We start from the raw sequence: 14,657 nt of genomic DNA on the forward strand, positions 1-14,657 counted from the left end.
GGGGACATTTATTAACGCACTGCAGCCTCATAGACACACACACACGCACAGTCGCACACACACACACACACACACACACACACACACACACACACACACACACACACACACACACACACACACACGCATGCATAGAAACACCAATCAGTGTGTTCCCAGATGCAGCCCACACCTATCAGTTTATGGTTTGCGTAAAGGCTAACTTGTTATTTTCCTTTGTAATCTCTGCCCACTGAGCCTATGGTGCTGTTAAGTTATTGCGGCTCAATTTGCCTTAATTTTTTTTATGTCAATGCATTATTATTTAATATATATTATTGTTTTAGTTGCTTAAGAGATATTCCTGGCTCTGAATTTGCTCATTGCTATTTTTATGTTTTTGTGCATTATTTGTTGCCGTCATCATTAAACGAACAGGTTACTCATCAGTTACTCAGTACTTGAGTAGTTTTTTCACAACATACTTTTTACTTTTACTCAAGTAAATATTTGGGTGACTACTCCTTACTTTTACTTGAGTAATAAATCTCTAAAGTAACAGTAGTCTTACTTGAGTACAATTTCTGGCTACTCTACCCACCTCTGGTTGTGAGTTCAAACCCCGGCCGAGTCATACCAAAGACTATAACAATGGGACCCATTACCTCAGCATTAAGGGTTGGAATTGGGGGTTAAATCACCAAAAATGATTCTCGTGCTGCTGCCCACTGCTCCCCTCACCTCCCAGGGGGTGATCAAGGGTGATGGGTCAAATGCAGAGAATAATTTCGCCACACCTAGTGTGTGTGTGACAATCATTGGTACTTCAACTTTAACTATAGTATTTTATCCAGCAATGGTCATGTGCTGACATAAATGATGGTGTTTTGAGAGGTAATCATTGAAGTCGGACATCACTGAAAGCCTAGGTGGGAAACGCACGGCCCGCCACTGCTGTGTGGATAGATGTTTTTGAAAATATAAACAAAAAGTAATGAAGTGAAAACTGTAAAACAATAATATATATATTAAATTAATACTCTCGAGGTTGTTAATGTTTTTGTTTTTTTTTGATATGATGAAATTGTGCAAGTGTGCCTAATAAAGTGACCGGAACCCTGGCTGCATTCGGGGGGAGGGGCTATAGCAACTGCGCTGCGTGTGACGTCACCGCGCCGGAGAGAGGGGGCGACCACAGGGCGACGAGAGGAAGCTGCAATAAACACACAGGGCGTCTGCGCCTATCTAAGTAGGACAATAAAGTGCAAACGGCATCAATGTGTTAATAATGGATCTACCAGATATGCTGCTTCTCAAAGTTGTCCTCTTCGTCTACTTGCTAAACTCCACTCAAGGTGAGCGCGGCGTTTTTTGGGTTTTTTTTTTGGCGCCTGGGGGGGAAAAAAAGGGCACAAGTTGTGTTAAATATGTGGATAAGGGTTAGCATAGAGGGCTAACTAGCTTCACGGCTAACGCTCAGGATAAGCAGCGGCCTGCTTGTTATGAAGGGGACTGCACCCTTTTCGCCGTATTGTCGCTCCGAAAAAACGCTCGGCAGACCGTTTGCCGTGGTTTCAGAATGACGTGTTTAAACGAAACCGTATGTGTCGTGTCGTCCTGCGTGCTGTCATGAGGTTTATGTTGTGTTGCCTTGTCAATAGAGCCGACTTCCATTGTTGTGGGTAGATAAGAGATGCCGACTGGGCTGTATCGTACCTTTTAGCTGTATGCTAACTAACGGCTCAGTTGATATCATTTAATGTAATACTTTGGAGAACGTTAGACAAATGTACATCACAGTGAACAATCACACAATTAGACATGTCCAAAAAGGAGTAGGAAGAAGAAAAGCTTTTCTGATTCCATCCTTGTCCCATGAAAGTGTCTTGTATTATTATCAGGCTTCCACAGTTATACTTGGTGAATACCATATGCTTATTATACTTCTTAAACTGACAAAAGTTAATACATTAAGTTCCTTACCTAATCAAGTCCATAGTTTAATTCCACACACTGATGTACTAAATGCATAAACATTTTCAATATTCTATTTATCTCCAAAATTGTATTACTCCTGTTGAGAAAAATTAATGTACATTTTCTGTTAAAATGTTTTTTGCTTTTTACATGATCGTTACATCCGACTACATTTTTATAAATGTGCTTTTTAGCATTCTTTATGAGTGAAGTTTTCTTTTATAACTATTTCCTCATAACAGTTGCCAACTTAAGTCATTTTTCACTATTCAACAGTTAATTCCATAGTTATTCTACTAGTAAATAAATACTAGTAAACAATGTAGGGGAAATTACTTTTTACAAGTATTCAATTACAGTTACTGGTTACATTCCCAATAAGGTAATTTAACTTAATTACTCTTTATCAGATTTGGTTAATTATGAGGGGAAGTAATTCATGTGTTTTTAACAATTAGACATGTACAAAAAGGAGTAGGAAGAAGAAAAGCTTTTCGGATTCCATCCTTGTCCCATGAAAGTGTCTTATATTATTATCAGGCTTCCACAGTTATACTTGGTGAATACCATATGCTTATTATACTTCTTAAACTGACCAAAGTTAATACATTAAGTTCCTTACCTAATCAATTCCATTGTGTAATTCCACACACTGATGTACTAAATGCATACAAATGTTCAATATTCTGTTTATCCCTAAAATTGTATTCCTCCTGTTGAGAAAAATTAATGTACATTTTCTGTTAAAGTGTTTTCTGCTTTTTACATGATCATTACATCCGATTCAAATATTTTTAATGAGCTCTTTAGCATTCTTTATGAGTGAAGTGTTCTTTTATAACTATTTCCTCATAACAGTTGCCAACTTAAGTAATCTTTCACTATTTAACAGTTAATTCCATAGTTATTCTACTAGTAAATACTAGTAAACAATGTAGGGGAAATTACTTGTTATAAGTCTTCAATTACAGTTACTGGTTACTTTCCCAAAAAGGTAATTTAACTTCATTACTCTTTATCAGATTTGGTTAATTATGAAGGGAAGTAATTCATGTGTTTTAACAATTAGACATGTCCAACAAGGAGTAGGAAGAAGAAAAGCTTTTCTGATTCCATCCTTGTCCCATGAAAGTGTCTTACATTATTATCAGGCTTCCACAGTTATACTTGGTGAATACCATATGCTTATTATACTTCTTAAACTGACCAAAGTTAGTACATTAAGTTATTTACCTAATCAATTCCATAGTTTAATTCCACACACTGATGTACTAAATGCATAAAATGTTCAATATTCTGTTTATCCCTAAAATTGTGTTCCTCCTGTTGAGAAAAATGTATGTACATTTTCTGTTAAAATGTTTTTTGCTTTTTACATGATCGTTACATCCGATTGCATTTTTATAAATGTGCTTTTTAGCATTCTTTATGAGTGAAGTTTTCTTTTATAACTATTTCCTCATAACAGTTGCCAACTTAAGTCATTTTTCACTATTCAACAGTTAATTCCATAGTTATTCTACTAGTAAATACTAGTAAACAATGTAGGGGAAATTATTTTTTATAAGTATTCAATTACAGTTACTGGTTACATTCCCAATAAGGTAATATAACCTAATTACTCTTTATCAGATGTGGTTAATTATGAGGGGAAGTAATTCATGTGTTTTTAACAATTAGACATGTCCAAAAAGGAGTAGGAAGAAGAAAAGCTTTTCTGATTCCATCCTTGTCCCATGAAAGTGTCTTATATTATTATCAGGCTTCCACAGTTATACTTGGTGAATACCATATGCTTATTATACTTCTTAAACTGACCAAAGTTAATACATTAAGTTATTTACCTGATCAAGTCCATAGTTTAATTCCACACACTGATGTACTAAATGCATAAAAATGTTCAATATTCTGTTTATCCCTAAAATTGTATTCCTCCTGTTGAGAAAAATGAATGTACATTTTCTGTTAAAGTGTTTTTTGCTTTTTACATGATCATTACATACGTTTTTTTGTTTTTTTTAAAAAAGACGTTTGTATGCTCTTTCCTTAAGCACTCTTTATGAATGAAAAGTTATTTTGTAATTATTTCCTCATAACAGTTAAAGTTAAAGTACCAATGATTGTCACATACACACTACGTGTGGTAAAATTAACCTCTGTATTTGACCCATCCCCTTGTTCCACCATCTGGGAGGTGAGGGGAGCAGTGAGCTTTTGGTGATTTAACCCCCCAATTCCAACCCTTGATGCTGAGTGCCAAGCAGGGAAGCAATGGGTCCCATTTTATAGTCTTTGGTATAAGGCTGGGCGATATGGCCTTTTTTTAATATCGCAATATTTTTAGGCCATGTCACGATACACGATATATATCTCGATATTTTGCCTTAGCCTTGAATGAACACCTGATGCATATAATCACAGCATTATGGTGATTCTATGTGTCTACATTAAAGGCCTACTGAAACCCACTACTACCGACCACGCAGTCTGATAGTTTATATATCAATGATGAAATCTTAACATTGAAACACATGCCAATACGGCCGGGTTAACTTATAAAGTGCAATTTTAAAATTCCCGCCACACTTCCGGTTGAAAAACTTCTTTGGATATGATTAATGCGTGTGACGTCACAAAATCCACGGAAGTGGTTGGACCCCATCGAACCCGATACAGAAACCTCTTGTTTTCTTCGACAAAATTCCACAGTATTCTGGACATCTGTGTTGGTGAATCTTTTGCAATTTGTTTAATGAACAATGGAGGCTGCAAAGAAGAACGTTGTAGGTGGGATCGATCGGTGTATTAGCGGCTAAGTACAATACTTACAGCAACACAACAAGGACTACTTACTACGCCTAGCCGATGCTTGCCGCCAAACCCACGGATGAAGTCCTTCGTCGCGCCGTTGATCGCTGGAACGCAGGTGAGCACGGCTGTTGACGGGAAGATGAGGGCTGGCTGGCGTAGGTGGAGCGCTAATGTTTTTATCATAGTTTTGTGAGGTCCGGTTGCTAAGTTGCTAAATTAGCCTTAGCGTCGTTAGCAACAGCATTGTTAAGCCTTACCAGGCTGAGAATTTTTTAACCGTGTAGTTACATGTACATGGTTTAATAGTATTGTTGATCTTCTGTCTATCCTTCCAGTCAGGGATTTATTTATTTTGTTTCTATCTTCATTTGAGAACGATGCTATCACGTTAGCTCAGTAGCTAAGTGTGTCACCGATGTATTGTCGTGGAGATAAAAGTCACTTTAAATGTCTATTTCGCGTTCTCGACTCTCATTTTCAAGAGGATATAGTATCCGAGGTGGTTTAAAATACAAATCCGTGATCCACAATAGAAAAAGGAGAGAGTGTGGAATCCAATGAGCCAGCTTGTACCTAAGTTACGGTCAGAGCGAAAAAAGATACGTCCATCACTGCCTCTCCAGTCCTTCACTGTAATGTTCCTCATCTACGAATCTTTCATCCTCGCTCAAATTAATGGGGTAATCGTCGCTTTGTCGCTCCGAATCTCTCGCTCCATTGTAAACAACGGGGAATTGTGAGGAATACTAGCTCCTGTGACGTCACGCTACTTCCGGTACAGGCAACGTTTTTTTTATCAGCGAGCAAAAGTTGCGAACTTTATCGTCGATTTTCTCTACTAAATCCTTTCAGCAAAAATATGGCAATATCGCGAAATGATCAAGTATGACACATAGAATGGATCTGCTATTCCCGTTTAAATTTTAAAAAATCATTTCAGTAGGCCTTTAAAACATTGTTGTTCATACTGCATTAATATATGCTCATTTTTTCAACTTTCATGCAGAGAGGGAAATCACAACTAAGTCAATTTACCAAAACTGTATTTATTAAACAGTTATTAAGCAGTGGCACAAACATTCATGTCATTTCAAAACAGAAAGTGCAAGATTGTCACAGAGACATTTTAAAACAAGCTATAAGTGCACTTTTGTAAATGATGTCACCAAGATGACAAATCAAAACACCACTAAATTAAAGTTTACTTTTTGTACAGAACGCCACTACAATAGTTTAAAACAAATAAAGTGCACTTTTGTGCATGATGTCACACAAGATATTTCAATAACTGTCAAATAAAAAATGAGCTGCATAATAGGTTCCTGCGGACGTTATCTTCTTCTGTTGTTGACTTTTTTTTCTTTTTCATACGGTGTTGATCTGGAAATAGTTGCTCGGTGTGGCACCGGCCGGAGATGTTGACATGCCGAGTTTCAAGCACTCTTCATTCTCTAGCGGGTGACTTTTCAAATGATGCTACATTAGCAGTGCCGCTACTTTTTGTAGCAACGATTTTGCCGCATAAATGTTGAACATATTCCCGCTTGAAACCAAACCACCGCACCGTTTGCATCACAGCTAACATTACCATGTCGCTACCTCTCTGCTCCGCGGGAGCGTGTGACGTTGCACACATGACGTGTGTAAGAAGGTGCGCTTGGTTTACGTCTCTGTGAGAAGGAGAGACAAGAAAGAGTGGGAAACGCATGCAGTGTAATGCCCGCAGCTAAAAGCGGCTGCGTGAGAATGTACTGTATACTCGAATATCACGATATAGTCATTTTCTATAATGCACAGAGACAAACCCGTGATATATTGATATATCGCCCAGCCCTACTTTGGTATGACTCGACCGGGGTTTGAACTCACGACCTACCGATCTTATGGCGGACACTCTAACCACAAGGCCACTGAAATGCATGAAAATTTTCAATATTCTGTTCATCCCTAAAATTGTATTCCTCCTTTTGAGAAAATGTTTTGTACATTTTCTGTTCGTGTTTTTTGCTTTTTACATGATCATTACATCCGATTTTTTTAAAAAATTTTTTTAAAAGGCGTATATGTTCCCTGGAGCCACCTGCTCTTTAGCATTCTTTATGAATGAAGTGTTCTTTTATAACTATTTCCTCATAACAGTTGCCGACCTAAGTCATTTTTCACTATTTAACAGTTAATTTCATAGTTATTCTACTAGTAAATACTACTAAACAATGTTGGGGAAATTACTTTTTAGAAGTATTCAATTACATATACTCCTTACTTTTTCAAAAAGGTAATTTAACTTAATTACTCTTTATCAGATGTAGTTAATTATGAGGGAAAGTAATTCATGTGACTTTTAAAAAAAACTTTCAAATATATGACATATGCAGTTGACAAATGTTTCAAGAGAGCAGAGCGCACCTCTAAAAGACGGTTCCTGTTGCAAAGTGACGTGTGATGTCAGGGATGTTGCACTCAGAGCATAACTGTTTGCTCAGCATTGGTAGTAAGCGGGCAGTGAGTGAGTGAGTGAGTTACTGACTGGAAGGACATGTTACCACATGTAAACGTGTTCGTTGATAGTAAAGCTATTGAACGCGAGTCAATGGGTTTGTCTCTCCTTGTCCACAAACTGGGTATTGTAGGATTGCAGAATTCATCACTTCAATGTATTGTTGTTTATTTCTCTGTAGTAGTAATTGTGTTTGTGCGTGTTTGTGTGTGTGGTGGTTGCTTGCACTAGTAAATAGTTACTTGCTGAAATTGACTTGCTGGTCTTCTGTTGCTGTCTTGTTGACATCAACACAACCACCCCAAAAGTAGCGTGCCAAGTTATGTTAGATGTATGGTAACGGTGTAAAAGTGATTACGTGAAAGAATTTACACGCAGTACAAATAATTTATTATAAGGTGAATATGTTCATAGTTAGAGCATACAAAACCTGTTTATGACCATCTAAATATATTTTTCAATGTTGTTAGAGTCCTAATAGACACACATTAATATTGTTTGATCACCTTTACGCTCATTTTAATCCAATATAGTAATGGTGCCAGAGGCTGAGCCAATCAGTGGACACAACAATGTATTAATTTTGCTGTCATTGCACAAGTACAACAACATTTTAATTTTCACCACAAACCCATTCAAGATTAGACAAATAAACATTGTACAGGAGACATAACAAGAACGGTGATGGGTCTCCACTTAACGGCGGTCTTAAACTGGGGTAAAAGTTAGACGCTGGTGAAGGATGAGTTAAAAAAAAAAGGTCGATCTCAGACTGGGCTCCTATGGGGGAGGGGGCACAGACTTGGGATGAGAAAAAAATTCCCGAACCGATAAGTCCACAGAAACATTTTACACGGAAACCACAAGTCTTGCAACAGGAGGGGCGGGGGCAGGCATCCAGCCACTCGGGCGCTGCTCCGTTGTGTGTGTTAAATAGGCCTTGGAGTCATTCTGCAAGCGGTGTCAAAGGAACACAGTTTATTTTTCCAGGAAGGAGTTTGTTTTGTCTTCGCTGCACTGTCCTCAAGGAAAATCTTGAAGCAAACAACTTTGCGAAGTCGCAGCCAGTGAAAACTGGCTGCTAATCTTGAAAAACAAGATTAGAATGTTTGTGTTTGAGAGTGAGAACAAATTTAAAAGTTTTTGACTCTTAATTGCATATTTCTGGTCCTCAAATTTATCCTGCAGGGCAGATGGTCTGATGTTAGCCAAAATCACAAAAGTGAGTGAGTGTCCATAGTTCTGCCCGCATCCTCCAATCATTTGTGGCAACTCTCGGGTGCCTTGAATGACTGGAAGCATCTTCCAATTTGTCGATACAGGGCAACGCTTACTCCAATCAGCAGATGTCCTGTTTTCATGATTCGGAATATGTAGATATCGTCTGCGTCCTCGACTGAAAGGGTTGCCAGGCACGCGGCACTCTGCTTCTCCCAAGAGTCCGTCGTCTGTCCAGAAACAACTGTTCCGACAGGACAGACAGGTTCCCCTGAACCTGTGATCTTGTAAAATGCTTTAAGAGGCCAGTTGATCAATTCCATTGTTTAGATTTTGAAGTGCAGTGTAAAAATAGGCAACAAGAAAGTTAAGACAAGACAAAACAAGGAAGCAAGCTGGGGAGACATGAAGAGGGGAGGGAGTGCGTCCGTCTTTGCCAAGAACCTATGCTACTGTAGTATTGATATTTTAAGTTCATATAGCCACTTTTATTCCTAGAAATGCTTAATGTAGGCAAAAAATTAAGAAAATATGTTTGAAAAAAGAAATCTGTGATGTGGTGAAGCTAGAATATTTGAAGCACCGTGTGGTGAGGGACGACTATAGTTAGATTACTCATTACGAGAAAAACAAACCGCGTTATTCATGCTAGTAAAAAAACAGCATGAATATTATTCAGCTAATATCTTTCGCCGTTATACAGAACCCCCCATCCACTTTATTTGTATAGCATGCACTTTAAAAACAATGTCTGTCAAAATGCAAATAAAAACAACATAAATTAAACAAAATTAAGAACAACTCAGTAAAATGCAAAGAGTAGATAATAAAAACAAGTTAAGAGATCAAATGGCGATACACTCTAAAATAGTCTTTGCTTTGGTTATTTACATACAATTATATGTTCTGATATATTGTCAAAAAACAAATATTAAACAATATTATGAATTAATCACCCGCTGCATGGTATCAACTAGCATTACAACAAAGTCAAATGGTTTGTAATGAATGTATCAGCTTGTTATTGTGAACCTTCATGTGAGTTTAGTAAATGATGTACATGAAATAGGAAATATACCTCTTGTTTGTACAAATTAGAATGTTCTAAGAGCGTCCCTGCTTTCACTTCTTACAGTATACTCACCTCAATAAAAAATTTACCGTTAGCACTTAAATTTTTCATAATGCTCATGAGCGGTAAAGTAGCTTAAGCTTGGTCTATCTACTTGTACCATCTTTTTGTTACATTGTTACACTGAACAATGCTAGTTCTGCTTCTCTAGCTCTAGTCAGGCCTAATTACATACTCCCTTTACTGAAAATACCTCCCACTGGTTTTAAAGATGTGTTGCAACAATGTGATGTACAACAGGGTGGTGCTCAGCCATGTATTTCATGGCGCTCATTTTGCTAAGCACATTTTTTAAGAGTTACATTGTTGTGTCTGTGTGCAGATGGAATCTGCGCTTATTTTTGAGTGTGAAGCAATGGGTGAAATGGGTGGAGATGCTTGAGAATTATTCTGCTTCATGCCCACCACCCACTCTTCATGTGGAAAAATAATTACACTGTGACACCGGGGGCTGTTGTTGAGCTCCGATGACGGCATCCATTTCACTTACGTGTACTTTACAAGCTTTAAAGAAAACATACTGCACTGGGTCATTGTCCTGTTTATAATACTCTCTTTCATACAGTCAACACCCCCCTTGTATGATCAAAACATGTCACTTTATCATCCATAGATGCCATTATGCCAGTTAAAATATTCTACTGTATTTGAGTTAGGGTTTTGGAATATGGCAAACAAAATGATCACAATGATTTTTTTCATATCATCCGATCTCGATTAATATCACAATTATTTTTATTTTTTTTATTCTGGGGACGGCGTGGCGAAGTTGGGAGAGTGGCCGTGCCAGCAATCTGAGAGTTACTGGTTCAATCCCCACCTTCTACCATCCTAGTCACGTCTGTTGTGTCCTTGAGCAAGACACTTCACCCTTGCTCCTAATGGGTCCTGGTTAGCGCCTTGCATGGCAGCTCCCGCTATCAGTGTGTGAATGTGGAAATAGTGTCAAAGCGCTTTGAGTTCCTTAAAAAAAAAGGTAGAAAAGTGCTATACAAGTATAACCCATTTATAACCCATTCTAAGTCGTGATTAAATAAATACATAACAAGTCCGGTAACGATGTAGTCAATGGGGGGCTCTCTATTTTGCCTACAAAACTGTCTAAATAACCATCCAAAACCCGCCAACAATACTCTTTATACATATCATTACCTGAATATTAACTAAATATTAGCGATGTTGTTATTATAAGCTCTAACGCGAACAAACGATTTCTTAGCGGTGCAATGATACAGACAACTAAGTAGCCCCTTGCTGCCTTTACTGTGAGCCGCAGTGATGTACTGCTGCTCTTGCATCATAGCATCTCGGTTCGTCAAAGTTATTCTAGATCAGGGGTGTCAAACTCTTTTTAGCTCAGGGGCTGCATGGAGGAAAATCTGTGCACACGCGGGCCGGACTATTAAAATAATGGCATTAAAACAAAAAAATTAAGACAACTTCAGAATGTTTTCTTTGTCTTACTTTGCCCAAAAATAGACACATTCTGAAAATATTACAATAAAAATATAGAAAAAAATACCGGCAAGGGTAAAGTTTAGATCCATGAAAGAAAGAAGAAAGTGAATGAATGTTTATAACTGAATAAATTTACGTATGCATAAAATGTGTTTTCTTTTGTATAATTTTTTTTGTTTGAATCAAGTAATGTTTATGACAACCTTTTTCAAAAATACAATATAGAATGTGAGATATAACAGGATAATGCATACATTTATCATTTGTTTTCAAAACGCTTACAAAAAAGTGGGACCCCATTTTTATGGCTTGATGGGGACCCCATTTTGAAATTTCCTAGTGCCAACACTGATAAAGTAGTGGTGCGTGCAAAACAGCAGCAGGCGGCTGTGGCCTGCTAATCAAATATCAACCCGGGGGCCATAGATAATTTGCGGGTCGGTACTGGCCCGCGGGCCTTGACATTGACACATAGGTTCTAGATTATGCCACTCATCTGGATAATAGGAGTTTTGACTCTAGAAGCTGTTCATCTGTGACATTAAATTCATCCAAGACAGTGTCTGCAGGGAGACTTCCTTGTTAATCCTACGTGTGCATCATGATTAATTGTTCATCTAAATGTGAAGATGTACATCATATCAGTTGTCATCAAAGTAAGAGAAGACATTCTACAGAAAGCTATCATTTTATTATGTTTGTAGTTTGTATTTCTTGTTTAGCACTTAGCAATACTGCTACATGATGCTATAGTGTTTCATTAAAGATGGATTTGTTTAGCAGAGCTTCTAAAACTTGCAGCTCATTCTCCTTATATTCAGCATTGGCAATATAAGGTTCTGGATCATAATTTTGCCCAAAGTAATCGTTATTGGCTCTCACAAAGTCTGCACGATTTGCATTGTTTTTGGTAGGGAAGGGATCCTGCGGTCCCTACCACTACGTCACGCGATGACGTGTCTGGCTTCCTCATTATCTCTTCAAAGGCTCGGTAATCACAGAGAGATTGATACTATTTTGATCATATTTATTTATTCGCAAACTTTGGAAGTCTTTAGGTGTCGTAAATCAGATATGTATGATAATAGCTTCAATATAGAGGCAACTTGTTTTTCCACTATGTTGATACTTTCAAGTCGGATGGTCCCGTCTGTGCAGGATTATAGCAAGTACCGTTGCATCCATACTGTTTACTATTGCCATATCTTGTAACAGACATTCCCGCCATGTTTGATTTAGGTAATATATGCAGCTGACAACTGTCATTTTGTTCGTATATATAATTGTGCTTACTAGAATTGCAACAGTACAGGTAACCACATGCACCTGTCCGTACCTTTTGTTTTAGGGCCACGGTTTTACTTCTTTTTCGCTACAATTTGTGGGAGTAAAGACAAGTTTTTTTTCCCTCTCAAGGTTCTTTTGTTACTTTGGTTGTCATCAAAAAGTGCATTCTGCAGTAAACAAAGTATCACTGGTGTAGTGCATACTTTAAGACTTTTACTTCAAGTTAACATTTACTAAACAACACTTTCAAATGGTAATTCTTTAATTACTCGTATACATTAGTGCTTCTCACCAGTGCACGGCAAGCGGTGACGCATATTTTGGAGTTTTTTATAACTCAAATTCTGTAGCATATGTTGAATAAAATTACATTAAAGTGCAGTTTGAATTTGATGTACTGTAAAATAATGTGTACATACAAATAAAACAAGTTTAATGATTATTTCAGGAAAATAATGTTTTATCAACAAACAAACAAAAACGACACAAAGTTTCTGTATGCAGAGTTTTTAGTACATGTTATATCAGAGGAGTTTGATCTTTGCAGACACATTAAGAAAAATTCTGATTAAAAATATTTAGGGGTAAAAATGCCTTATTCTGATTAAATTAGTGGGTTTGTTTATTCTCCCAGTGGGGACTAATAAAGACTTGTGTGAGTGCTTGCAAGTCCACATTCAGGGCAGGATCACTGGTGCCTGTCACTAAATCCGCTGCTCCTTCCAAATGTTTCAACTTCTATGCTAGTGTTAGTCGTATTTTTTTATTTTGTTATTCTGGACTGCACTTCCGAGCTGTGTAAGGGATAGAGGCACAGGGCCGAATGAACATTAATTAGGTTTTGAAGAGCCTGATTTTTGCGCGGTGGAACGGGATGGTCGCACACATTCACGGACACAATAACTTTCACAAAAACACATGCAAACGTACATAATCACACACATTCACAGACACACACAGGATCACAGTCAATAAAAGTGGATTGTTCCGTGCAGGATTATACCAAGCATCATTGCTTCCATACTGTTTACTACTGCAGTAACTTCTAACACAGTTCCGCCAGGTTTTATCAAGGAAATACCCTAACAGTTGATCACCGTGATGGAACTCAAATTAATCGCCATCAATGATACCGATCATACAATTGCCCAGCCCTAATTTGAGTGCATATAATATGTATAACACAATTATGTGTACTTGAGTGTATATATGCAATCTGCACAGAAACAGGTTGGGGCTTGAGCGCAAGGCTAACAAACCTTGTCTTGTAAAAAACAAGCATGTTACAGAAATAACAACAGAATTGATCCACATTAGCCTTTATTGTTTCCCTACTTGCCAGTAGGTAAAATGGACAGTAACCATAACAATGTCACAAATGTGAGTACATCCCCTAACATTAAGCAACCATTTTATTGTATCTTCTCAAAAGACAGTAATACAAATTAAAATTAGATATAATTTAGAGTAGTCGGTGTACAACTTGTAAAGCAGTATCATCATCATTGGCGGTCACTTGAACGAGTATGACGATCCTCCTGGAAGGGGTGTATCCCTTTTTGGAGGATGCCTTTGCGTGACTTAGTTTAACGTGGGGAGACTGGTGCACAGACAGTCACCACACGATCTTTGACAGAATCGGGTCAGGGTCCAGTGGCATGGAGTCCAAGACGACTGGGGACCCTTTTCTGCTGCAGCCTTCTTCCGCCATCACAGTCGTGGTAGTTCTTAAATCTACCGTCTTCCGCCTGCTCCGCCGTTGAGGTCTTCACCGTATCCCTGGCTAGGGGGCAGTCAGGTACTAGGCCTTTGCCAAGGGCCACCTGCGGTAACAGTAGTAAAGGGGTTAACCTCCTAGTGCCCAAAGACCCCATAGAGGAGCCTCCACTGCCGGATGCACTTTAACATCATGCCCAGGACTCGTAAGAGTCACGTAAGAATAGTCAGTATACAGCAGGGTAGATAATTTACTATCCAATAAAAATCAGGTTGTCAATTGGGTTCAGGTCTGAAGACATACCTGTCTAGGATACTCGTTCATTTTCGTCACAAAGTTCACAGAGGCACTTATCATGTTGAAGGTGTGTTTTTGCTCATTATCATGTGGGAGGGGTTCATGCTCTGCTTCAGAATGTCACATTACATGTTGAAATGCTGCCACCACATTGACTCAACTGTCTTTGTACTCATCATGTTTGCCAGCTATTTAGACAATAATGGCTGTGTTGAGTCATTTACAGTGGATAGTAAATCTATACTGCTGTATACTGACTACTCTTACGTGTATCCAAATTTAAT

General features: G+C 38.1%; 1 protein-coding gene across 1 annotated transcript in view; it reads left to right on the forward strand.

Moving 5' to 3' along the window:
* The first annotated feature begins 1,150 nt into the window (after positions 1–1,150).
* The window catches only part of LOC133641826 (disintegrin and metalloproteinase domain-containing protein 10-like), a 50,650-nt gene continuing 37,143 nt past the window's right edge, over positions 1,151–14,657 (forward strand). Inside the window, exon 1 of the mRNA XM_062035871.1 lies at positions 1,151–1,334. Within this exon, the coding sequence (XP_061891855.1) occupies positions 1,268–1,334 (67 nt within the window). The 5' untranslated portion in view covers positions 1,151–1,267. The remainder of the gene's footprint in view (positions 1,335–14,657) is intronic.

Source organism: Entelurus aequoreus, linkage group LG24 (assembly GCF_033978785.1).
Source record: "Entelurus aequoreus isolate RoL-2023_Sb linkage group LG24, RoL_Eaeq_v1.1, whole genome shotgun sequence".
Lineage (NCBI taxonomy): Eukaryota > Metazoa > Chordata > Actinopteri > Syngnathiformes > Syngnathidae > Entelurus > Entelurus aequoreus.